The sequence below is a fragment of the Ananas comosus genome, linkage group 1 (genome assembly GCF_001540865.1).
Source record: "Ananas comosus cultivar F153 linkage group 1, ASM154086v1, whole genome shotgun sequence".
Classification (NCBI taxonomy): domain Eukaryota; kingdom Viridiplantae; phylum Streptophyta; class Magnoliopsida; order Poales; family Bromeliaceae; genus Ananas; species Ananas comosus.
In genome coordinates, this window is record NC_033621.1 from 1923827 (window position 1) to 1948029 (window position 24203).

The following is a 24203-nucleotide window of genomic DNA, read 5'->3' on the forward strand; positions in this document are numbered from 1 at the left end:
CTATTTAAACCCCATTTTGACCCCTCCTTACCCTTTCTTAATAATTAGCATACGCACAATTGAGAGAGAGAGAGAGAGAGAGAGAGAGAGCACGAAAGGGGGATGGGGAAGAAGCCATGTTGCTCGAAGGAGGGGTTGAAGAGGGGGGCGTGGACTGCTGTGGAGGACAAGATGTTGGTGTCATACATCACTGCCCATGGAGAGGGCAAATGGGGGAGCCTCCCTAAAAGAGCTGGTGCGTTCTCAGAAATCAGCTTTTCCCACAATTCTTTCCAGAGATAGTTAACATCCTATTCGTTTCATTTATTTCATTTAGAAATAAATTTAGTTAAAATACGAATCAATTAAAATTCAAATTTAAAATTTTAAATACCAACCGTTAAATTTTTTACCACTTGCGTTAGGAACGGTCGGTGAATCAGTTCCGGTTCATTCTCATATGTTATATATGTATATATAATGGTTGTAAAGCAGGTTTAAAGCGCTGCGGGAAAAGCTGTCGCCTGCGGTGGCTCAACTACCTGCGCCCAGGAATCAAGAGGGGGAACATCACCTGTGAGGAAGAGGAGCTCATTATAAGACTCCACATGCTCCTCGGCAACAGGTATGATTTATATAATTTCTCGACATTCAAATTTTTAGCCGTTAAGTTTGTAAATTATTGTAAAATTTATTCGTACGCGAGGTATTTTTTTTTAAAATTGTCTATAACACCATTTTAGATTTTGGTTCTAAGAAAATGCAAAAAGTTACGCTTGCGAATAACTTTAGAAACTGATGAGGATTTAAGTCCTTACCCCTTTTTTTTGTGTGCGTGTTTAAATGCATATAATGAGATTCAAACTCCGGAACTCGATCCAGTACCAAGTATAATTGTTATTGATTCGTAAAAGTAAAATCCATAATTGCACAATGCATGGTGTAAATTATAGATCATTCTTTTTTTTTTCTTTTTTTTTTTTCTTTTTTGTGAAAATTGTCTTAGGGATGATTAACTGTGCAGTGCTTAAAAAGTTTGTGGGTCTTATGTTTGTTATTTCTTTTTCCCTTTAATTTGCTTCTTACTTAGAGAAAAATAATTTTTCTAAAATTTCAAAATTATCAAAATTTTCTGTTCTATATTCCTAGTAGTTGGCTCGGATTTTTATTTTCAAACGAAAAAAGAGAGAATCTCTCCAAATTTTAAATTTGCATAGGCTTACCCACTTTGGGTAAAATCTTAGGTTTGCTATTCTGAGATAAAAAAAAAAAGAAGAAAAATTATTACAAAACCTTGCAAAATTATTTTCTTCTCACGAGTATTTAAATATGTTCTTTTTTTTTTCTCGAAATGGAAAGTACAGATGGTCTCTAATTGCAGCTAGATTACCGGGACGAACAGACAACGAAATCAAGAATTACTGGAACACGACTCTCGCAAAGAGAGTTCACAACCAATCACATCGACCCCCTCGACCTGTTACACCATTACTCAAAAACCAAGTTAAATGCCCTATTAACACTAAGCCCCACAAGATTACTACAAAAAAACCACCACCACCACCACTCACTAACCCAAATATCATCAAAACGAAGGCATTGAGATGCAAAATGACCTTCTTCTCTCATGACCAAGAACACAACCCAGAAATGGACCCAAGAGAATCACAAGAAGCACCAAGAACTCCTCGACCGGATTCTTCAATCGATCGACCGATCACGAGGGTCGATTCCGGCACGGATAGGAGCCTGGATTTACTAAGTTCGTGGCAAGTCGGAGTCGAGGAAGAAGAAAGAAAGAACAGTTTGGGCTCGCTGCGCGACGAATTCGGTACGTTCGACGCGGAATTGAGCGAATATTTCATGCTGGATTACCATTCTCCTCTTCTGGATTTGGAGGAGCAGTGGTTCTGAGGTGGTTCTGATTTTGGTGACTTTAGCTACATTTCAGATTTAGTTTTTTGACAAGGGTCTACATCAGCCAAGCTAAGGTAGATTCTGTACTGTAGGATCAGAGAGGAGATTATATTTAAAATGTTGAATTAAATATTCAATAACAAGGAAATTGTCCATTTCCACTTTGTGATGGATATTAATCTATTTTCACTTTGTTCAATTTGGGTAAAAAGAGACTTTTTTTTTTTTTGTTTCCTGTTATTGGCTTAACAATGTTTTTACTGTGTATTGATTTGGATTTTTGCTTGGTTTAATATATGCTTCTGCAGAACCACATCACATGCCTAAAATAAGCACAGTAGAATCACTTTATTGGATACCTCTCATGTGTTGAGTCAATTATTCAGGATCTCCCTTGTAAGCTTGTCTGAGGGAAACCTCACACTTCCAAAATAAAATGTTGGAGATAGAGATGGTTTCAAAATCTGATTAATTTTTTCTTCTCTTTTTGAAAGATTTTGGAGTGTATTCCACTAATTAAGGTTACAAAAAATAACACCCATTTGGCTTGGCTTATAAACCCATTTTATTGGATAAATAAAAGTTATATGGTTAAGCTGATATGTGTGTCGGAAATATGAAATACGCGATTATAAATCCCAAAAATAATAACTATGATTCGAAGCATGTAACTGTTAGCTGTAAAAGTATGTGGTAAAAGTGATATGAATGAATGAGTTCTAAGACGATCTAATCCACCCACCGTCGATAATACTTCAAACTTTGAACACCATACCTAATGGACATTTTAGGGCAAATGTAGATTAAGAGCATCGTAAAACCACCAATACAACCCATTTTTGCAACAAAAAACCACCTTAGAGGTGTTTATGTACATAACACGAAAATGAATTATTCTGGTGGTTTTATGGCATTTTCAAACTTCGGAGGTGATCCTCAACTGCGTTTAAGTTCGGTGGTCCGAGACCTTTCTACACTAGAGTCTCGTGCTCCTGACTATAGGTCGATAAATGATAGAAGCCTAAGGGTGCAATTAAGTTAAAAATCTTAACCTACTGAAGTGCTTAGCAGTGTTATACTTAGTAATTTTCTACCTCACAAACACAAACAGAACCTCATCTCAAAGTATAGTGTAGCTACATAACATCTTTGAAGCACCAGGGAATATACTTTGCCCACGTGAAGTCACACATCAATATCATGTATTCAACATACAAGATGCACTTGTCTTTTTGGTTCCTGGTTGAGAAACCTAAAAAGTTGAGAATATTTTGGGGCCTACTGCTGAGATAAGATCGAAAGAACTCACAAGAGTGTACTCTTTAGTACTCCTTTGTTGATGGAATTCACTGATGCTTTTGCCATATCCAATGTTTTATCAAATGGACAAAAATCATACGAGCACCCTACTAGCCTACACCACACACCTGTATAGTCATTGTTCTGCAACTACAGTTCACATTGTCCCTGCACAGAGTAATTTGAAAGGAGATATGATATATCAAATAAGTTATTCTAGCTTCTTATTCTAGCATCCGAATAAGCGCTTATTATCTACTCAAAGGCCCTTTCGAAATAAGGTTGTTTAAGACATGTAAAGTAATCCAAAAAGTTATCTCAATAAATTAACAGCTCCATTAGCTATCGGCCATTGACAGTTAACAAAACCGTCTTCAGAATAAAAAGCTCAATTTAAAAGAAACGATCATTGGATTTGTAACCAAAACCCCAGATTTACACACACATGAACAGCTACAAATGAAATCATAATATGACACCACAACTCAGCATGACTTGATTGTTGAATCAAATCAATCCAATGTCCAAAACAGATATAATGAGAATACTTTGAGTGATTTGCTACCTCAAACAACATGGTTCTGTGGATGACTAATCCCAACCATGTATCATGTAGAATGATCGAGACAATGAGGTCTATTATGTGCAAACAGACCCAACTAACATGAAGAGGAATTTGTTAGCGGTACATCATACTGTTGCCCTATGAACTATTGGAAGAGTTTCACTTTACAGGCCCCCAAACTCTTCAAATTGACATTGGATATCCTGATCTTCAGTAAATGATTCACATTACCCCCTTTTATTAGCTCCCATTAGAATAGACGAGAACTAATTTAGAGCTGCCTACATAACTAATCAGGATAGTCTTTTGGCAGAAAACTACTGCGAAAAGATCTCCTTCTCCACTAAACTCCCTTTTTTCCCTCAACATTTTGCTCTCTTTAAGTTAATTGGTTAATGGAGGAGGGTTATTTTCTCACCAAAAGACTAACCTAATTAGTCAATTAGGCAGCTCCGTAAGTTCCCATCAATTCTTGTTAAAAGGAATTGACGGAAGGGCTTACATGGATCACTTACTGGAGGTCGGAGAATTTAATGCCCATTTTAAGATGTTGGGGGTAAAGTGAAACTTCATCAAAAATTCAGAGGGTAGCAGTGTAATTTACTAAATTGGTTTTGGTACAAACCAATTATCATGGATATGCGTATTATATAAGATGTCACAACGAAATGCAATCAACAAGGTTCCTAGATTTGGCACTCATTTAGATAAGAGCACCATCAACTTCAAATGCGTGAACTTGCTAGTTGAGCAAACTACCAAAGGTGAGTTACTAAAATAAACATCATTAACTAGAAGAGAGAAATTGCAGTCAAAATAAAGAGTTTATATTACCTAAAAATATGACTCTCCTGATTTTAAGGAAATGTAATCCATACCCTTAATTTTGAGGATTTTGACACCAAGAATGATACTCTAGACAATTCTTAACTGTTGTGAATCCAGAGCTCCAATATCAAACAATGATTAATTCAGAATTTAGTTAACATCTATACAGATCATCAACCTAGCCATGCTCAAGTAGTCGAGCGGCCAACCTTTATTGACTGCGGGAGTTCTGAAATCATGACTACAGGTTCCTTCCAACTTCTGATTTGCAAAAAAGCAAGTAACTAAAACCAAGGGTTGTTGATCCAAAAGGCAAAAGCAGGGACTATGTAAATTTAAAGAATAATCTTAGCATAAGCATTATTAGCACCAGTGATCTGAAATTTTTGTGACATTTCGACCATTGTTAAATGTTATCAGTGATTGAGAGGCTTAGCTTAAGGGTGGCATTCTGGTTTAACCATATTTTGAATACTGAAAGGAAAGTGCCGTCGTTGTATCAAAACAATCACTGTAAAACACAATTGAATCACTATCATCGGAGAATGGAATGCTTACGGTTGTGCTTGTTCCTAATAAAGATGCAATCTTTTAGCTCTAAAGATGATGCTTTCGCGCTACCATTCTATCCTACATTAGATTACTGAAGTCATTAAACAATAAAACCAAACTTAAAACAGACTGATAAAACAGCTTCTGGCCACCAACCTAGAGAGCAAACTCCACCCATTTCGACGATTCTCATCACTGAAGCATTACAATTTCCATACATTTATTTGTTGGTTCCAGTTTCCAAGTTGAATTGGAGACAAGTAAAACACTTAGAATCTTTAGATTCTCCATCCATGGTCACCAAATTACAAACTTTCTCGCAAAATTAAATGAGATTGAAGCAAATTGAGAGCATAACCAACCTTCGAAATCACAGGCTCGCCGCGGGCGGGGCGGAAACTACGAAATCGGCGACGATGACGCTCTCCAGCAGCGGCCGCACCTTCTCCTTCAACGCCTCCGCCTCGCCCCCCTCGATCGCGTCGATCGCCTCGACGCTGGGGAACACCGCGAGGAACCCTAGCGAGTACCCCTTGGCCCTGGCCGGGGAGAAGTTCTCCCCGTAGCTCACGTCGTAGCCCTTGGCCCTCGCCGCGGCCATGGCCTCCACCACCTGCCCCGGCGCCGCCCCTTCATTGAGCTTGGCGAGGGTGAGCCGCGCGGCGGAGCCGGGGGGGACGGGGGCGGGGGCGACGCCGTCGGCGACCCAGTCGAGGGCGACGATGTCGTCGCAGATGGGGAGGACGCGGTCGCGGACGATGGCGAGGTGGGCGGGGTCGGCGGCGTAGGAGGCGAGGTCGCCCTTGGAGGCGTAGCGGCTGTGGAGAAGGTGGGTGAAGGGGGCGGCGGCGGCGGAGCGGGGGCGGAGGAGGGGCCCGGCGGAGAGGTGGGCGACGCCGGGGAGGGAGGAGAGGGAGCGGAGGTGGGTGACCATGGAGTCGACCACGGACGGGTCGGTGGAGTCGCGGACCTTGAAGAGGACGACGTGCTCCACCGCGGACGCCATGGTTGGGGCGGAGAAGGAGAAGGAGGAGGAGCGGGAACGGAGAGAGACGAAGGGAGAGTGGGGTTGGCGGTGAAGATACGGGAGAGTCTTTAGACTCAGCATTTTCTCGGTGTCAACGTAACTGGACTTCGCCAATGAAGTGAGGTGTGATGTGAATGTGACAATGTGTGATGCTTTTGGAGATTGGTAATTTACTGATAGAGGTGAAATAGTTACTTTGAAACTAAAATACTCCCCCTCTTTTTTTTAATACAAAAAAGATATATAATCTTTTGGGAAAACTTCAAAAATTTTCTATGCCGTTTCATAGTTTCTCATTTTGCCCATCTGTGGTTTAAAATATATCAATTTGCTCCCCCATGGTTTCTTTTTTCTCTTTTTTTTATCAATTTCATTATTTTTTTTTAAATCAGTGATAAAATTAAAATTAAAGGGTACTAAAGTGAATATTTGATAAATCTATATAGGTATTTGAAGTTTTTTGTATATAATTTAATAAAATATTAACGAAAAAGCTACCGAAAAAATAAAAACAAAATCACAGGGGGGCAATTTGATATATTTTAAACCACAGGGGAGCAAAGTGAGAAACTACGAAACCACAGGGGGATTTTTTGAAGTTTTTCCTAATCTCTTTTAGTATGAGGACGGAGATTTTCGTCATTCTAAATTATTTTAAAATAATTTAAGTAATCTAAATTATAGTAATTTTGAATTGATAATAAAAAATGTTAAAGTTAATTTAGATTATTTATAATGTCTAAAAAATATATTTTATAAATTTTAAAATTCCTTATCAAGTTCATTAAAAAGTCAAAAAATAAAATATCAAAAATGAGTAAGTTTGTGAAAATAGAATTTTAAAATTCCTTATCAAGTTCATTAAAAAGTCAAAAAATAAAATATCAAAAATGAGTAAGTTTGTGAAAATAGAAGTTAGGCTTTTTTTAATTCATGATCGGAGTTACCGAATGTGATCTAAATAGTATAAAAAAATTTTTATCGAAAATTCAAACTGTTTGGATTGTTCTACACTATTAAACAAGAGAACGGCTTATATAGAGGGTGAAAATTATCGATTTTGTGATCCTTTGATTACTAAGTAAATAATTTTTAAAAATTCATAAAATTTAGTTTCTAAATACTTTAAATACTCTAATTAATTTTAACGGTTCCGATCATTGATTCAAAATTCCTATCATCTGAAACGATTTAGGAAAACGAAAACCTCCATCATCCTAAAAGGATTAGTAGCTGGATTCATGTCTCTTGTATTTTTATAAGTACGGAGTTTTTCATACTTATAAATTATTTTTAATAATAAAATTACTGAATTGAATCTATATAGTTAAACATAATTTAGAACATTTAAAATATTTTAAAAATAAATTTTAATCTTCTTTAAAATCATAATAAAATCTACCAAGCGAGTATAAAAATAAACGGTAAAAATCGAACAACATCCTAAAAATAGAAAATCGAATTCTTCAATTTACAATGTGAGTTGTTAATTGTTACCTAAATAGTGATCAACAGAATATTTTATCAAAAATTTAACTGATTTTAATTTTTTTTAAAACCATTAAACTAGAAAAGATCCTTTACCAGTCGTTATATATTATCAATTTTGGAAAATTTTTTTTATTGTGAGATAAATTATGTTGAAAAATAATAAAATTTAATTTTTAAAAAGTTTGAATACTCTAAATTATATTTAATAATATGGATTAAAATTTATCATCGAAAATAATTTATAAGTACGAAAATAATTATACTCATGAGAGTATAATAACCAGACTCATATAATTGATAATTAGTAGCCAGACTCTTTATAATTTATAATGATCAAAAGTTTACAACATTTAATAGACAATGACTTCAATATTTGTCTAACATGAATATTGAGTTTCTAAAATTATTTTTACCAAAAATGTTCCAGACTTGTCTTACTATTGGCCATTTTGAGTTGGCTATCTAACTTTTTAAAATTTTTTAATACCCAACATTTCAATTTATTTGATTTGAACAGTGTAATGGCACATTAACTTTAAATTTTGAATAAACTATTTATTTTTACAAATTTAGACAGTAAATTTCATACAATTCTCCCAATTCATTTGACTTTTTCTTAGTGCCTGCATAAGTTGGGTGTATGGGATAAAATTTAAAGTATAAAATTTATTTCAAATAGAATTTAGGAACCAATTTGTAATACGGAGATAGCCGAGAACTATTTATATATTTTTAAGTAAAAATGTACAGAACTCATCTAAATTATAGACTATATTGAATCTGTTATTCAACTTTTTAAAATTTTAATTTTACTATTCAACCTTTCAACTTTTTAATTTGAATTAATCAACGACACTTTGCTTTAAACTTTAAGCTAATTACTTACCTTATAAATTTACAGTTATAAAAATTATATAAAATATGCTAGTTAAATCCGTAAAAATAACTGATATATTAAAAATTTAAAGTTAAATTAAATAAATTAAAAAATAGAATAATAAAAATTAATATTTTAAAAGATGGAGTAGTCAATTAGTGTAGTGCATTGCTCAGATAAGTTTTGTACAACGTGTTACATGTAAACAAACAAAATTGAGATGCTTATGTAGCTTCAGGACATAATCAACGGCTATAATGAGTTCCAAACACATTCCTCATCTCTAGCCACACATTTTGTTGTAGATCTACCGAATCAAAAATCAAACTCTAGAGAGAGAAACTTTTCCCTGTGATCAAATCTATTTATACTCTCTCTCTCTCTCTCTCTCTCTCTATTTTTAGTCCCTCTCATTTCGTTCTCCATTAGAACACACCTTCCTTGTGCTTCGCTTATTCTCTCTCTTCGTCTCTCTCTCTCTCTCTCTCTCTCTCTCTCTCTCTCCCCTCTCTTCTTCTTCTTCGGCTTGGGATAATAATAAATGGCCCAAATTTACAAGGTAAGCCCAAAAAAAAAAAAAGTTTATTTTTTATTACCCTCTATTTCAATCTTTCATTCTAAAAAGTTGGTTTTGTTCAATTTACATGGATTTGAAGAGTTTTGTGCCAAATTGGTTTTATTTTTTTTTCTTGGATTCCTTTTCATTTTATCTTCGTTATTGATGCCTTTTTTTCCTATATCTTCTCCGCACTAGAACCAAAAAGGTCCTTTTCTCAAATATCATATCTAACTTGTTTTCTATGAAATTTATTTAAAAATCTAAAATTGACCCCCCTTTTTTTTAAAAAAAAAGAAACTTTTCTATAATGTATAGAGATCCCCCAACTATAATCCATTTTTATATTTAGTTTTATTATGTGATTTTAGTTGACGAAATTTAATAAACTTTCTACTTAGTCAATCGTAAATCAAAATAATGAGAATTAAGAAGGTATCTATAGAAATCAAAATTGCGTATCATTGAGATCTAAGTTACATTTTCATTTGATTATTTCATTTTCATATTCCTTTATGATGATTGTGTGCGCAGGCCTAGTACAAATCAATTAATTAAAGCATGGAGGGGGAGACCTTTTCAAAATGCAACAAGGGAGCAAATTTAGATAACAGGGTGATGCAGAGCTTTCAGAAGAGCTTCGTGCAGGTGCAGAACATATTGGATCAGAACCGTTTACTGATCAACGAGATCAATCAGAATCACGAGTCGAAGATCCCCGACAACCTCGGCCGCAACGTCGGGTTGATCCGCGAGCTCAACAGCAACATCCGGCGCGTCGTCGACCTCTACGCCGAGCTCTCCGCGGCGTTCGCCACGGCGTCGGAAGGGGACTCTGTTTCTCATGGCAAAACAGGGCAGAAGAGAATAAGACCAGCTTAAGAGAGAGGAAAAAAAAAGGGGGGGGGAAACATTGGAGCTCTTCAAATATTTTCTTTTTTTCTTTTTGGGAAACTTTAATTTTGAGTTTATAAGTGTGATTTTTTTTTTTTTTTTGGTAATGGAATAGCAGATTTGGGTAGTTGATTCTTGCTTATTGAAGAGATATATGTGGTTAGAACAAAATATATCTTTGGTATTTGAATACGAGAAATAATTTCATATTAAATGATAACTAGGGGAGTAAATTAAGAATCGTTGTAGTACTGAGCCTATATATAAATATCATTTAAGGTGTTTCATTTTAGTTACCTTTTGTATACTTCTTAATAACTAATTAATATGTTTCTTTTTATTAAGTAAAAAGATATGCTGAGCAAGATGGAATTGATTTGTACAGAGTTTAGCAATTTTTTTTTGCAAAAATGATGGTATGTCTAATCCACCCAAATTTAGGGGACATGTTGTTAATAGATCTTTTCAAAGCTTGAAGCTTGAACAATAAGATATGTTTTACAGTAGTACATCAAAAGCAAAAAATATATATGAAATAAAGTTAATTATTTGGAGAAAAATAGAAAGGATACCACAAGGACCACATGGTGTCATTCATGTACCCAACTCATATGTATATGACACACAACTTAAAACAAACATTTTTGGAACTTAAGAGGATGATTTAAATAGATTAATAGGTGCTTCTTTGTGTTACCACAAACACCATCTTAGCAACAAAGCTTATCTATGCTAGTTTAAGATATCCTCAACTTCAAAAAGTATTGGAATTGTGCTACTGAGAGAATCACTTTGTTGTTTTTTTTTAAAAAAAATTTCTCCTTTGCCAAGGAGGGAATGACCCACCAAAAAAGCCTCTAAAACAAATGGAATTGCTTACTATTCACTCATAGTTTAAGCTTTTGCTTTGGAGGTATATAAGTTGTCCTTCATTTTTTTTTTTATTTTTGTCTTGAAGCCTTTGAACATGTGGGTGAGATAAGATAGAAGGGAAGATTCCAAGCTACTTAAGGAGTAGGCAACTTTAGTTAATTAGATTAGTGGGGCTTTTTAAAGATTCCATACTAATGCATGTTTATTAAAGAATTATGAAGGAGTCAAGTTGCATCAAATAACAACATCCCTAGAAAAGTACTATTTGATACACATGGATAACGCGTTGCATACGGATAGTGTATTATTGTATCAGATTCGAGTCTAATCGGTGTAGGAGCTGAATCCGAAGCGGTATTCAAAAAATATAACCTTTTTATCGTAATAAAGCAAGTATTTAGCGATTCAAAGAATGATGTTAGCACTCTTATCTTCTGTACGAAATAAAACAATTTATTGAAAAGAATTGGAGAAATGATTCTTGCTGTGAGATGAATAGAAAGTGGAAATGATTTGCAAAGGAAGCATTATTTTGAAACATCTTTTCTATTAATCAATATGGCTTAATTACAGTACTCTATTGCACAGTATTTTACTATTTTTTTAATTTGCTATATTATACTCTGTTTTTTTTCATTCACCGTGATATTATTATATTTTATCAATTTCTATATTATATTTTAAATTTACTTTTATCTGTCTATTTTGTACTATTTTTTTTTCTAATAGATATTCCAAAATTATTTTTTCTTATTATTTTCTATATTAGTAATAACAAATCTATTATTTTAGATAAAATTTAACAACTTATTAAGAGACACTGATTAAATATTAGAAAAAAAATGTAAATGTAAATAAATATCCACGATAGACTTATTGAAAGCTTCTTTTAAGTTATTTTTAATTATTCTTTGTTATTGTTTTATATTTTGTTATTTTTTGTCAAAGTAAGCTGTATATATACTCTGTTATTTTTAACGAGTATCTTTTAATAGCTTTTATATAAAATTATAAAGTTATTGCTTATAATGTAGAGATTGGACAAAAAAAAAACGATAGTTGAATAATTCTTAATAAAAAAAAAAAAAAAAAAAAAAAAACTGTGCAGTGTAGAAAATAAAAAAAATGTATAGTATAGTGTAATAAAGCATTATTGTATCGAGAATATGCATGTCAACAAAATTTCATTAGAGAGGAGGATCCAGTGAAATTTCTCAAGTATGTGTACTCAAGACGATATTTAAATAAATAACTCCAACTAAGCAAGATCCGTAGTAGAAAACTTCAAAAAGTACTTCTAATAAATTCCCATTTGCACAAAAGGACAATTTCATAAATAGAAAACAATTTTGAGCTTTGTACTGCATTTGCATAGAGTTGATAATTAGATTACTAAATCAGCCAGGTAAGGTCAGAGTTTAAGGTAATAAATGTGCTCAAAAATAAAAATTGCGCCTTTTTTTTTTTTTCGAGTAGCTAATGTCAAATATATATAGAGTTGAGCTAGAATACTATCGATAGCAAACGAGCTCCGTTGCCACCGATTTGTTTTCGCTGATGGAGCCTTCAAATTGACGATCAGCATCATTGACCATGATCTATACCACTTGAAGTGTTTAGAAATCAATTTTCATATATTTTCAATATTGTTCTCTTATCCATCGAGTGGACACAAAAATTAACGGTTGAAAATGAATATTCTTTAAAAAATGATGATAGGAGTCTTGTAATCAAGATCAAGGGTATAGATCTTGTTTTAAATAGTTTAAAAAATTTTCTAACGAAAATTCAATTGATTTGGATATCTTTATGCCGTTAAACGAGAAAACGGCTCATATCGACCATTAAAATTACAAATTTTGAAACCCTTTGATCATTAGGCAAATGATTTCGAAAAGATTTGAAATTTGATTTCTAAACACTTCAAGTGGTATAAATCATGTTTAACGATGTCGATCGTCGATTTGGAGGCTCTATCATCGAAAACAAATGGATGGCAACGGAGTCCGTTTGCTATCGATAGTATTCTAACTCAACTCTCTCTCTCTCTCTATATATATATATATATATATATTTGAGATTAGCTACTTGAAAAGTAGGGCTACTGTGCTATTAGGAGCATAACAGCCCTCATGCTATTAACTTTCTAATCACCCATCAACTTTGCTAGGTGGTTAGAATGAGAGAGGAAAGAGATATTGAGAAGAAATTCAAGAAGAAGAGAAATTGAAACACCCAATTTGTCTCCATTATCTTTTTCCTCTCTCATTATAACCATGTATCAAACTTGATAGGTGGTTAGAAAGTTAGGAGCACAAGGGCTGCTCTAATAGCATAGTAACCTTGCTCTCTCTCTCTCTTTCTCTATATATATATATATATATAGAGAATCAAACAAGATATAGATAATGACATGCAACTGAGGCTTCAAATAGCCAATAACACAAGGTTGAAAACAATGTTTAGTTGATAGTGGGGCTATGCGAAAGCATGTTGCTTGTCAAAAATAATAATACCACCATTAATTTGAATGCATTTAATGATCATTAGACAAAAAAAAATCAGGTGGAGTGATCTCACAATGTAAGTAATTAATAATAGATTGTCGATTTACAAACTTGTTGTGTGGTTAAATACCATCCACAATTGCTTAAATGGAAACAAATCCCACAAATTCTTTTCGTGGGTCCCAAATCAAAAATTGTGGAAAACCGAACAATTGCATTTCGAATTTTAAGGACTAGGAGGAAAATTGTGTTTGGTCATTTTGCTACTATCATATTAATTTTTCTCTGGAAAAATTTGTTAAGTCTTGTGTGTTGGCAAGTTTTGTGAAGTGAGTCGGAGTTTTGAAGGATTGGTGCGTACCATCGAAGATCGAAGAATCTAAGACTTCGAAAAAATCGCAAAATAACTCACGGCGTGAATCACGATGCCCAGATAAGTTTTTAATTCATATTATAGTGATTCATACTTAGTTGTAGATATTAGAATCAGAAAATCTATGTTTACTGGATTAGAAAGTGCATCGAAACTTTACGAAACCCGAAACTTTACAAAAAACTGAAAATTGCAAAGTGTACCGATACAGCAGTGAAAGTGTACCGATACAGATTGTGTTCCGGTACAACCAGAGATATGTCACCGGTTACACTGTTTCGCAGGAAATCTGTTCCGTCATCGTGTAACCGGTAACAGCTTAAAAGTGTACCGGTACACAATGTAAACAATCCGAAAAGCTTTCAAATCCGACTCTATTTGATTCTAAAGTCTATAAATAAGCTATTGGGGTTCTCTAACAGATGAAGCATTACGAAAATACATATTTGAGAAACCCTATAGGCTAAGATTTCGTTCATAACCTATTTTCTTCATAATAGCCTCGTTTAGGATCACCATAGCATGATGCTCTTCATGAACGGCGTCATGGACTCGGCGTGATCAAGAGATTCGAGGATTCGGATCGAAAGCTTCGTGGATTCGGAGTGGAGGCGTTTCGTGGATTCGGAACGTGGCGTTCCTGGATTCGAACGTGAGGGCGTAGACAACCTGGAGGATTGCGCGAGATTCATAGAAGATAGAAGAGATGTTTAAGTCCGTGGATTCGGTAAATCACCTTATAATCTTTTATTCTTAGTGAAGTGTTATCGCGTGTTGGTCCCGTGAGTTTTTTACTCCGAGTTAGAATTTTTCCACGTAAATCTCGATATAATTTTTATATTCACCCCCCTCTAGATATTTGATACAATCTAAATAGATCCTTGGGCATCCCAAAATTTACAAAATTGTCAATAAGCGTGCGTCCTTTCCGATCTGATATTTTACATTTCTTTTTTAAACTATGAATCATCTCTAGCACAAGTGATAAAGGGTTTACTGATTGATATCCGAAATCCCAAGTTCGAATCTTAATTGATTCACATTTTCAGCTAAGTTTATTTCTAAAAAATAAATTGAAGTGGGTAGCATGCTACCTTTCTCTGAAAAAATGTAAGACGAATGCTATTTTGTTATTTTCTCGTTCTCGGAAGCCGTATCTTTAGAGGTTCTATTAGAAATAAAAATCTAAACACAAATTACTATCACTTTTTTAAATTTTTTGCAATATTTCCTAGCAAAACTAAAGATACAATTATCAGCGCGTTAGAGATTTATCCAGCATGAACGAACCTGCTTTTCATCTACCGACCTGTTCATGAGGAAAAACTTGCGCATTTAGGTTTCAAATCTCTGCACTACACATGCAAAACGGAGAAGCATATCCTTATATGCTGTTTTCGAGACAGATCAAATATGTTCCAGAGATGGGCCAAATAAAAAGATCTGTCGCATTAAAAAAAAAAGAAAACAAAAAAATCCAAAAATTTCCAGGCCCAACCTAAATATATAGGCCCAAGTGTCAAACAGGCTTGGCCCAATTAATTGGGCCGGGTTTGGTCCGGTCCACTCGCGGTCTTATCTTCGCGAACCCGGGTTACCTCATCACCGGCGAATCGCTGATTCGCTTCCCCCCTTCTCTGTTTCTCTCTCTCTCTCTCTCGCTCCCTCTGTCTCTCTACGTTGAGCTCCGAACCACGAAGAAACCCTAGTCCAAGGAACATGAGAGGAGACCCCCGCGGCGTCGGCGGCGGAGGGGAGGCCGAGGCGGGGCCAAGCTCACGGCCTCCGCGGCGCGGCGAGGCGGCGGCGGCGGGGCAGCGGCGGTTCCCCGCGGCGGCGCCGCCGGAGATCATGAGGGCGGCGGAGAAGGACGACAACTACGCCGCCTACGTCCACGACGCGTGCCGCGACGCCTTTCGCCAACTATTCGGTCGGTTTCCGAGTTCCCCGAATCCGATTCCTAATTCTATCATCTATTTTTTGGTTAATTTTGGGGGATTTAGTAGTAATTTATGTGCTTCATTTGATTGTGTTAGGTACCAGCGTTGCGGTAGCTTACCAGAGTGAGGTTAGTTTTTTTTGTGGATTTAAAGTCTGGTTTTTTCTCCTTTTTTAAGCTTTTGATTTTGGTATCAATTTCTCTGTGTGAAATGCGTGTAGAAATGGGGTAGAATCTACATGAGCCGCAACGCGCAGGACATTTTCTTTGATTCTTAAACATAATTTTGAGAAAATTTTCCATTAATTCCGTGATATCTAGAGTAAAAATGATTGCTTCGCATCAAAACTAAGGTTATTCCACTTGCACATTTTCCTTGTAATGTTGCTTCATCTCTAGAATCTGTTTCAGTATTGGGTTTATGAACATGTTTTTGTTTTCAGAAGAAACGAAAAGTAAAGTGGAATAATTAGTTCTAGAATTGGGAAAAAAACTTATGTGAAGCCAAATGTGGACATACTATTTAGAGGAAATAAAATATGATCATGTGATCACTAATTGGTCTTTGGTTTTCGCTTCATACTTTGTATGCAATTTAATTAAAGTGAATCATTCAGCAAATTTGGAAGGTGCCAAAGACATGCGAATGTCTTAGTTACGACATAGTGAGAAAGTTACGACCCTTTACCAACGGAGGGCTTTAGCTAAATGTCTTCATGTAGCAAACCCCAATTAGCTGCGAAATTTCGTATATCATTAACCTTGCCTATCTTGATACTTATAAATTGCACGACTAAATGAAGATTAATAGTGTCGTTTTTGTTATGTATTTGTGACAAGCTTTTTATGATTATGTGTTTCCCTTTCTAGAGTATCTCCTCTCATTGCTTTTTTTCATTTTAAAAAAAAGTATCATGTTTTTGTATTTATACTTCAGTATCTGATACTAGTTTCCTTCCTGCAAATGTGTTGCAGATAAAGCTGCTAGGTCAGACACTTTATTATCTATTGACGACAGGTTCAGGCCAGCAGACACTTGGAGAAGAATACTGTGATATATTACAGGTATTCTTCGTTATATTTGCATTTTGTCAGCATGAGAAGTCGAGTGGATAATTTTTAGACTAAACTAGATGATACTTAATAAAAACATCGAGGTTTTTGTGCTGTGAACTTTATCTTTACCGTCTATTGTTATCTAGCTCCTGGACAGCAATGTGTAATTGCTTTGAGTGGCATGGAGTGATGAAGTTATTTCTTTTCTAAGATTCTGTCTTCTCTCTTGAGGCAATCAAACCTTTGGTTTTGGAGAAGAAGCAATTGATAGAAATAACACGAGGTGTTAATGAGATATTCTTGTTATGTTCTTTTCTTGTGTCATGGTAATTCTTTCCTTTTTTATTTTGTAAATCTGTGTTTTGTTTTTGAAGAGCTCTCGAAAAAGATGATAGTAGAACTTCTTCTTAGCCTCAACTTGGTTTTGGGTGAAATTTAGTATGTCAATCTTTCCCTTTTACTGGTTATATATGTGTGTTTTGTTTTTGAGTAGCTCTCGAGAAAGAGGATAATAATACTTTTTCTTAGCCTCAACTTGGTTATGGTTGAAATTGTGTATCATCATTATCTTTTCCATTTAATCGGGATTTCTCAGGTTGCAAGTTCTAATGGCCTTCCACCAACACCTGCTCGACGTGTTCTTTTTGTGGTGTACCAAACTGCCGTCCCTTATCTCGCTGAAAGAATTAGGTTTGCCCCTTGAGAATTTTGAGTTTGTATGGTTTCTTTAAGTTGCGTTTTTTTTAGTTAGTTACCATGGATATGGTGCATTTGGTGCTTGCCAGCTCTAGAATGGCTTCTCGTGGTATGGCCCTAAATGACACTCAATTTGAGGAGTCCGGAGAAAGCAATCATCCTACTAGAGACACCATACAGTCCTCGGACATTGATGAGAACTCTTCTTCAAGAGGCATTATTGTATCTCCTCTATCAAGATTTAAAGAGAATTTTCGTGCCTTGTGGTTATCAGCAATACAGAGATGGCCTTCGGTATCTCAAACTCTTGTATCTTAATTTTCTTTGCCTGAAACTTTACTCTGATAATTTATCATACACTTTTTTTTTTCCTTTTCCTTTTGCACTACCCAGGTGCTCCCTCTTGCTCGTGAGGTTTTGCAATTGGCTCTTCGTACTAACCTTATGTTTTTCTATTTTGAAGGTAATTTTAACAGTAAATTTTTCTGCTTACCTTAGTTTGGCATATGCATTCTTCTATATTACAGTGATTTTCAATTTCAATTGCAAATTTTGCTTTTGTGCAGTTTAGAACTTCAATAATCTTATGCTTTATTATCTTCTGAAATGTTCATACTCTGCAGGCCTATATTATCACATATCAAAGCGTGCAGCTGGCATTCGTTATGTCTTCATTGGGAAGCCTTTGCATCAAAGGCCTAGGTGTGTAGCCATCTCTGATCTCTTTTAGGTACCAATAATTGATTAGTGTAAGATTCATGTAACACCAGGCATCAGTTTAATATAAGAAAGTTCTTGCTAAATCTTCGAAGCCCAATATACATGTACATTAGATCTTCTAAAATGGTCACTATTTCTGCATAATCACATTACTGTCTTCTTGGTTTCTGCAGATACCAAATATTGGGGATATTTCTGTTAATTCAACTTTGTATTCTTGGTGCTGAAGGACTGCGAAGAAGTAATTTATCTTCAATGACTCGGTCCATTCGTCAAACATCAACCAGCAACCACTATTCTTCCACAGGTTTTATTGTTGAAGCTACTAAATGTTTGAACTAATGCCAAGTTTTTCGATTTCGTGTAACGAGACATCCGGTGTCTGCAACCTCAAATTTTTTGTTGTATTTCATCCTTTTCTCACATTAATTAATGGTTAGCAGGGCGAGGTTTGCCTGTTCTAAACGAAGATGGCAATCTCATCACTGATTATAACGCTACTAAAGGCAGTTGGACCTCTGATTCAGCAGTTGTTTCCGAGGTTTGTGTTCTCCATAAAAAATCACTTACATTTTTAATGCATTATAAACAACCGTATATGCAATTTATAATTTGTTCTTGAGAATGTAAAAATGTTTTAAATTTCCTGCGTTATTGTATTTGTGCCTCAGGCTCCAAGTGGCATGAGCAAATGCACCCTCTGCCTCAGTACTCGCCAACATCCAACTGCTACTTCATGTGGTCATGTCTTTTGCTGGTAAATTACGTGCACTCTTCTAGTGATGTTTTCCAATTACATGAAATGAAAATGCTGCAAACTATAGCTGGAAAATGGTTCTAGAAGCCACTAGGCATAGGCTGGCCAAGTTGGCAGAGGAGTGAAAGAGTAGGAATAGAACATCGTATGCTGCATCATATGCTTGCATCGTAATGCTGCATATTACCAATAATATGTTGATTACGACCGCTATCATTCTTCAAGTACAAATGCCTCTGAAAATTTTACAAATATTACAAACAAAAAGAACAAATTTTCTGTTTTATGCTATTGACTCTACCCTTTATGTTACAAAAGCAGCAATTTCCAATTGTAAGAAATTTGTTCTACGAAAATAGTCTATTAATTCTCTGTCAAATACATATTTGATCTGTTTGGTTGTGTATAGATGTAATTGAAATTGAAAGTGAAATGTATGGCACTGCCCTGCAGGAATTGCATAATGGAATGGTGCAATGAGAAGCCCGAGTGCCCTCTGTGCCGAACTCCTATCACCCATTCGACTTTGATTTGTATATACCACGCCGATTTTTAGCAAGCTGGCGCACGGAATTTTGTTTTCCGCAACTACAGTTAGGGAGCTGGAATATGTTGATGCCTACACAGTTTCAGAGAAAAGTGTACAATATAGTAGAGAATTATCAGCCATCAGCATATACAATACAGAAAGCTAATGTAACAGGGCAAATTTTTTTCAACCCTTTCCGAGATTCATTTGAGTGATATTGTTCTTGTTGTTGTAAATCACCAAAATACCAACTGCACGTCAATTTAGTGGTGGATTGGCTAGGAGAAATGAATGATTATAATGTATTTGGAACACCTGATGTTTAAATTTTACTGATATGAGAACAGATTGAGAGTAAATTTTCAATGCAATATTTATTCTTCTTTCTTTAGTTAGTCATCTGAAGCTATTCCCTGTAGGGCTTATTTGATGTTTTTCACAAAGACCATCTACTTGTGATTTTTTCAAATCCCTTGTTTCATCTTCTTCTCAAGCATCATCTTCAAGGTTTTTTTTTTCCCCCTTTTTAATCATCAATCTATTGTGTGCTGGTAAATAAACTTGGCATGCTACATAACCAATAAGCACAATTACTTCCACCAGGAACAATTACAAGAGATTCAATTGATGAAAATTTCCACTTTTGATTCTTTATTTTACAGCCACAATAAAAGGATTTCACAGTGCTTTTACACCCTGTTGCATCAACTACCAGCAAAGCCAATTAACATGAATTTACACAGTTGCCTCGCACAGTAATCTCATGGTTCTGTTGCAAAGAACATGCGAGGCAAATAAAGAGCAAAAAAAAGATCACAAGCAAGAACATTTTGATGTATAGTGAGAAGCATTTCTTTGGCTGGTCATTATATCTCTTCACTCCTCTTGATTAGTTCTTCAAACCAGATTTTCCAGTCTGAAACCTTCTCCTCTCCATTCACCACCTACAAACGCGACTAGTCATTAAGCCACTAATCGTAAAGGGGTTAAAGGAAGAATACTTTCGGTATTTCGCTAATGATTTCTTTCACAAACAAAATAAGAGTTTCAAAACTAGTCAACCATAGCAAAAGTAGGGCAGTTCATCCTGTTGCATCAATTGCATGAAATTAAAAATTATAGAAAGGAAAGAAAACCCAGATAAACATACAATGCCGAACAGTCCCTTTTTGTTTGTAAACAGTTTTCTCCGCGTGAATGAAATAGATTACTACTTTTCTAAATTGTAAAGCATGTACTCTATTTGCCCTAACCTCAAAGAACAGCCCCTTCGGCGGGACTGCCTCAAGTGCCTCCACACAGATAAGAGCAGCATCCTCTTTGCTGATTCTTCCTTTTGCTGCTACACCCTGACGTACATACAATTACAAACAAATGAGCTCCTAAAGTGAAAGCCTAAAACTATTATGCTCCCATCGGCTGAAATGATATTTTTATCGGATAGAGCTATAGAAATTTCCCTTATAAAATTACTACACTAACAATCTAATGTATAGTTAATCGAAAGTTTCTCATACCTCTTGGAAGCTAAAACCTTGCTGGCCACCGGGAGTATTTTGAAGCGAACCTGTTCTTATTATCGTATATGGTATGCCTGACGCAATCACCACTTCTTCGTCTCTCTCTGCCAACTTTCTCTGCTTGCTGTTCATAATAGCTTGGAGTCCACTGCTACCTCTATATACAGCCAACTGCAGCCTTATTAAAACTCACATCCACGGATGAATAAACCATCAGTAATAAGCTTTGTATTCGACATTGGATGATCATAAAGATGAAGATAGGTGAGAACCTGAGATAGAAGAACAATATGTTGCACGCCTGCCAAATCTGCTACTTGAGAGATGAAGCCATCCTATCAAAAATACCACAAAGTTGAGAAACTCATGAAGAGGGTAAAGAATGTGACGCCATGTACAAATCATCTATTAAAATTAAAAAAGATGAGCATAAAGTAGATACCAATATCATATGGGCTAAATTAACATACATGTGCAGCGCAAATTACTGCACGAACACCTCTTAGAGCCTTCATAAGGAAGGATTTATCATTCATATCTCCCACCATTGACTGCAAACCAGAATAAAGAAGAAAGTTGGATGATGAAAAATTTTAGATCTATATTTGCAAATACATATACACCCTTGTGTATAGAAAATAAATAAATAAATATGTCTATATACTCTATAGATATAAATAGTCCTCTAAATCTAGAGAAAAGACTGTTTAGAACAGATTAGAGCTAAGACTACATGAAGAAAAACCAATTACTGTCAGTGGTGCTAACCTCAACATAAGTTCCAAAGGCATTGATGGCAGCTAGTTTATCCTTCACTATTGCTTTTATTCTAGCACGTTTAAGAATCAACAACAGTATGACCATCTGAAATCATAGAACAATAGATCAAGGACTATCAATCAGCGAAAAAGAAACATGAAAACTTTTGTTTAAAGCAGAATATTACTACTAAATTACCACTTAACCATAATTTGGGGATATGGCAAAAAAAATTATTATAATAGCACTAAAACAATTATCCATAATGGTCCATCGAGACAGACTTAAGCATGTATTTTTTTTAGAGCTTTGCAAGAATATGATAACACGAAAGGGTAAAGCCAAGCTTTCCTTTTATAAAAGCTCAATAAGCTGTAACTAAGAAGGAATCTTAAACTATTGGTTGTTTAGTCAATACATAGAAATGAAAAAAAATCTAGCTTCTTGGCGAAAATTTCTCAAAATCTTACTCTTTCAGATTTATATCTGCTGAAATCTTACACTTTTTGTGAAGGTTTGGTCACAACGAGTATTATCAGTCCCAAAAGGCCATTCAGAGGTCTCAAAAAATAAAAAAGGATAAGCTAAAACTTACAACATAATTGGCCATCTGATATACTACGCACAGCATGCTTTTTCATAACAGACATGAATTCTCAATCTCAAGTTTAAATACCCACCTGCCCAATTTCGCTTTCACCATCAGTTACTAATACAGCATCTCGCACTTCCTCAATTTCTGTGCTTCAAACCAAATTTATCCACGTCGAAAATTAATAATCACGACTTTGAAAACCAAGAAGGATGTGTGTGGTATTATTCTTTTCGGGCTCCAATTACCTGAAGACTCATCCTCTTGAGATTCAGGACCTCCGTCTTTTGGGAGTAAATCCGGTGCACCATACCACCTCCTTAATTTAGGCCCACCTATACATGCAATTCCTCAATCTAGTATACATTTGCAAGCAGAGCATCACAATGCATGGAGATTGAGGGAAGCTATAATCATACAATGATATTACAGTAACGTAAATCTAATCAAATAATCTACTTTCAAATGGTTATATGTCCAAATTGTCAAAGAGACATTACTTATGAATAATTTGCTTGTAAAAGGACGGCAAAAATCTTAAGGGCCCGTCTAAATGCCTGAACATTTCGTTCCGTATATCTCTTTTCTTTATCAAGGATAAAGTGTTAGTTCTATCAGATTAATCAGGTGTAATGCAGTATCTTAAAAAATTATAACACCTAGGACCATGTAATGCCCTAAAAACAAAATTATTAAAAAAAAAAGAAAGTAAACTTTAATTTGGCCCTCTGTGATATAGCGAATCTTCACTTTGCCACCCTATGGTTCAAAAAAGTTACACTTAACTAGTGATTTTATTTTGTTTCACTATAAGGATCTATTACTAAACAGATTAAATAAGAAATTATTTTACTATCCTATCTAACAACGGATTTTTTTGGTGAAATAAAATTTTTTGAACCACGTCATGGCAAAACAAAAATAAACTAAACCACAGAAGGGTAACTTAAAGTTTACCCTAAAAAGAAAAATAAAAAACTTACACTATATAATTTAGGGCTTTTTTTTTTTTTCCATTTAGCCCCTCTCAAAAAACAAATACAAATTATCCTAACAAATTTATGTTTGCAGATTATCCTGCCGCGTGAGCGCCATATTTGCATTTTTAAGTTGAACACAGTGAATGAATTACCGTGGTTAAATACGGTGACCATGTTCATATTCACACTCTAAACACTCCGTTTTTTTTACTTAGGGACCAAAAAAAATACGAAAGGAAACACGATGATCCAATCATCGTGTTTAAATAGTGATTGAATCACCGTGTTCAACTTAAAAATACCACCTGAGCGCTCGTGTGGCAAGGAAAGGACCATTTTTGCAAATAAAAATTTGTTAGAGTAATTTATAAATTCTTTTTTTTTTTTAAGAAGAAGAAGAAGATAAATGCAAAAATGCTCTATAATTTATTATTAAATAACTTATTCTGACATCGAGAACTGAACCTACAGGGGCTTAGGACGGGCTCTGATACTATATTAGACTAAAAGAAGCAAAGAACAAGCATGGGTTATATGGATGACCTTCAATGTAGTCGAGGAGCTGGTCGGTGAAGCTGGTTTCCTTCTTGTTGGAGGATTGGCATGAGAGGAGATGAGGCCTCCTCCTCCTCCACCTCCTCCACCTCCTCTGGAGTGAGGAGCAGAGGCTGCGAGGTTGTGTTTGTGTGTGAGCTGAGGATGTTGGAGGAAGAGGTGGGGGTGAGAAGAGACCAAGAGACATTGAAAAACAGAGAGAAAGAGAGAGAGAGAGATGGGGTGGAGATGGGAAAGAGGAGTGATGGAGGTTTGTTTGCTGAGGGAAGAAGATAAAGAAAAAGGAAAAACTTTGAGTGAATTGCGCTTTTAGTCCCTGAACTTTCAGTTTTGCTTCACTTTGGACCTCAAATTTTGTAAAT

General features: G+C 35.3%; 5 protein-coding genes across 6 annotated transcripts; 3 read left to right on the forward strand and 2 right to left on the reverse strand.

Annotated features, from left to right (window-relative positions):
* On the forward strand, positions 70-2124 carry LOC109719652 (transcription repressor MYB6-like). The gene is made up of 3 exons (XM_020246437.1): positions 70-235; positions 475-604; positions 1344-2124. The coding sequence occupies exons 1-3, from the start codon at positions 103-105 to the stop codon at positions 1891-1893; spliced, it is 813 nt and encodes a 270-aa protein (XP_020102026.1). The 5' UTR covers positions 70-102; the 3' UTR covers positions 1894-2124.
* LOC109719661 (stress-response A/B barrel domain-containing protein UP3-like) lies at positions 5260-6305 on the reverse strand. The gene has a single exon (XM_020246446.1). The coding sequence runs from the start codon at positions 6246-6248 to the stop codon at positions 5511-5513; it is 738 nt and encodes a 245-aa protein (XP_020102035.1). The 5' UTR covers positions 6249-6305; the 3' UTR covers positions 5260-5510.
* LOC109719672 (protein ELF4-LIKE 3-like) lies at positions 8870-10226 on the forward strand. The gene is made up of 2 exons (XM_020246455.1): positions 8870-9094; positions 9626-10226. Exon 2 carries the CDS (start codon positions 9653-9655, stop codon positions 9971-9973), a length of 321 nt encoding a protein of 106 aa, XP_020102044.1. The 5' UTR covers positions 8870-9094; positions 9626-9652; the 3' UTR covers positions 9974-10226.
* LOC109706462 (peroxisome biogenesis factor 10) lies at positions 15356-19806 on the forward strand. Its single transcript, XM_020227320.1, has 11 exons — positions 15356-15668; positions 15775-15806; positions 16653-16742; positions 17329-17423; positions 17519-17723; positions 17823-17892; positions 18053-18131; positions 18323-18456; positions 18593-18690; positions 18821-18906; positions 19360-19806. The coding sequence occupies exons 1-11, from the start codon at positions 15458-15460 to the stop codon at positions 19460-19462; spliced, it is 1203 nt and encodes a 400-aa protein (XP_020082909.1). The 5' UTR covers positions 15356-15457; the 3' UTR covers positions 19463-19806.
* On the reverse strand, positions 20030-24109 carry LOC109721887. Of its 2 annotated transcripts, XM_020249699.1 has the most exons (9): positions 23830-24108; positions 22555-22641; positions 22395-22453; positions 21724-21819; positions 21426-21506; positions 21228-21290; positions 20953-21126; positions 20689-20784; positions 20030-20379 (listed from the first exon to the last, which is right to left on the reverse strand). In XM_020249699.1, exons 1-9 carry the CDS (start codon positions 24026-24028, stop codon positions 20302-20304), a joined length of 933 nt encoding a protein of 310 aa, XP_020105288.1. In that variant the 5' UTR covers positions 24029-24108; the 3' UTR covers positions 20030-20301. The 2 variants fall into 2 exon arrangements, with proteins under 2 accessions (XP_020105288.1, XP_020105296.1); XM_020249707.1 differs by lacking the exon at positions 21724-21819 and having other exon boundaries at positions 23830-24109.

What these genes read in the sequence shown, in the direction of transcription:
- LOC109719652 (XM_020246437.1), top strand. Translation starts at nt 103, where the DNA reads ATGGGGAAGAAGCCATGTTGCTCGAAGGAGGGGTTGAAGAGGGGGGCG. An exon ending in GAGCCTCCCTAAAAGAGCTG is followed by an intron (nt 236 to 474) that starts GTGCGTTCTCAG and finishes GTTGTAAAGCAG; the next exon opens with GTTTAAAGCGCTGCGGGAAA. An exon ending in CACATGCTCCTCGGCAACAG is followed by an intron (nt 605 to 1,343) that starts GTATGATTTATA and finishes TGGAAAGTACAG; the next exon opens with ATGGTCTCTAATTGCAGCTA.
- LOC109719661 (XM_020246446.1), bottom strand. Translation starts at nt 6,248, where the DNA reads ATGCTGAGTCTAAAGACTCTCCCGTATCTTCACCGCCAACCCCACTCT.
- LOC109719672 (XM_020246455.1), top strand. Translation starts at nt 9,653, where the DNA reads ATGGAGGGGGAGACCTTTTCAAAATGCAACAAGGGAGCAAATTTAGAT.
- LOC109706462 (XM_020227320.1), top strand. Translation starts at nt 15,458, where the DNA reads ATGAGAGGAGACCCCCGCGGCGTCGGCGGCGGAGGGGAGGCCGAGGCG. An exon ending in ATTCAGCAGTTGTTTCCGAG is followed by an intron (nt 18,691 to 18,820) that starts GTTTGTGTTCTC and finishes TTTGTGCCTCAG; the next exon opens with GCTCCAAGTGGCATGAGCAA. An exon ending in TGTGGTCATGTCTTTTGCTG is followed by an intron (nt 18,907 to 19,359) that starts GTAAATTACGTG and finishes ACTGCCCTGCAG; the next exon opens with GAATTGCATAATGGAATGGT.
- LOC109721887 (XM_020249699.1), bottom strand. Translation starts at nt 24,028, where the DNA reads ATGTCTCTTGGTCTCTTCTCACCCCCACCTCTTCCTCCAACATCCTCA. An exon ending in GCTCCTCGACTACATTGAAG is followed by an intron (nt 22,642 to 23,829) that starts GTCATCCATATA and finishes TTGCATGTATAG; the next exon opens with GTGGGCCTAAATTAAGGAGG. An exon ending in AAGGTTTTAGCTTCCAAGAG is followed by an intron (nt 20,785 to 20,952) that starts GTATGAGAAACT and finishes TATGTACGTCAG; the next exon opens with GGTGTAGCAGCAAAAGGAAG.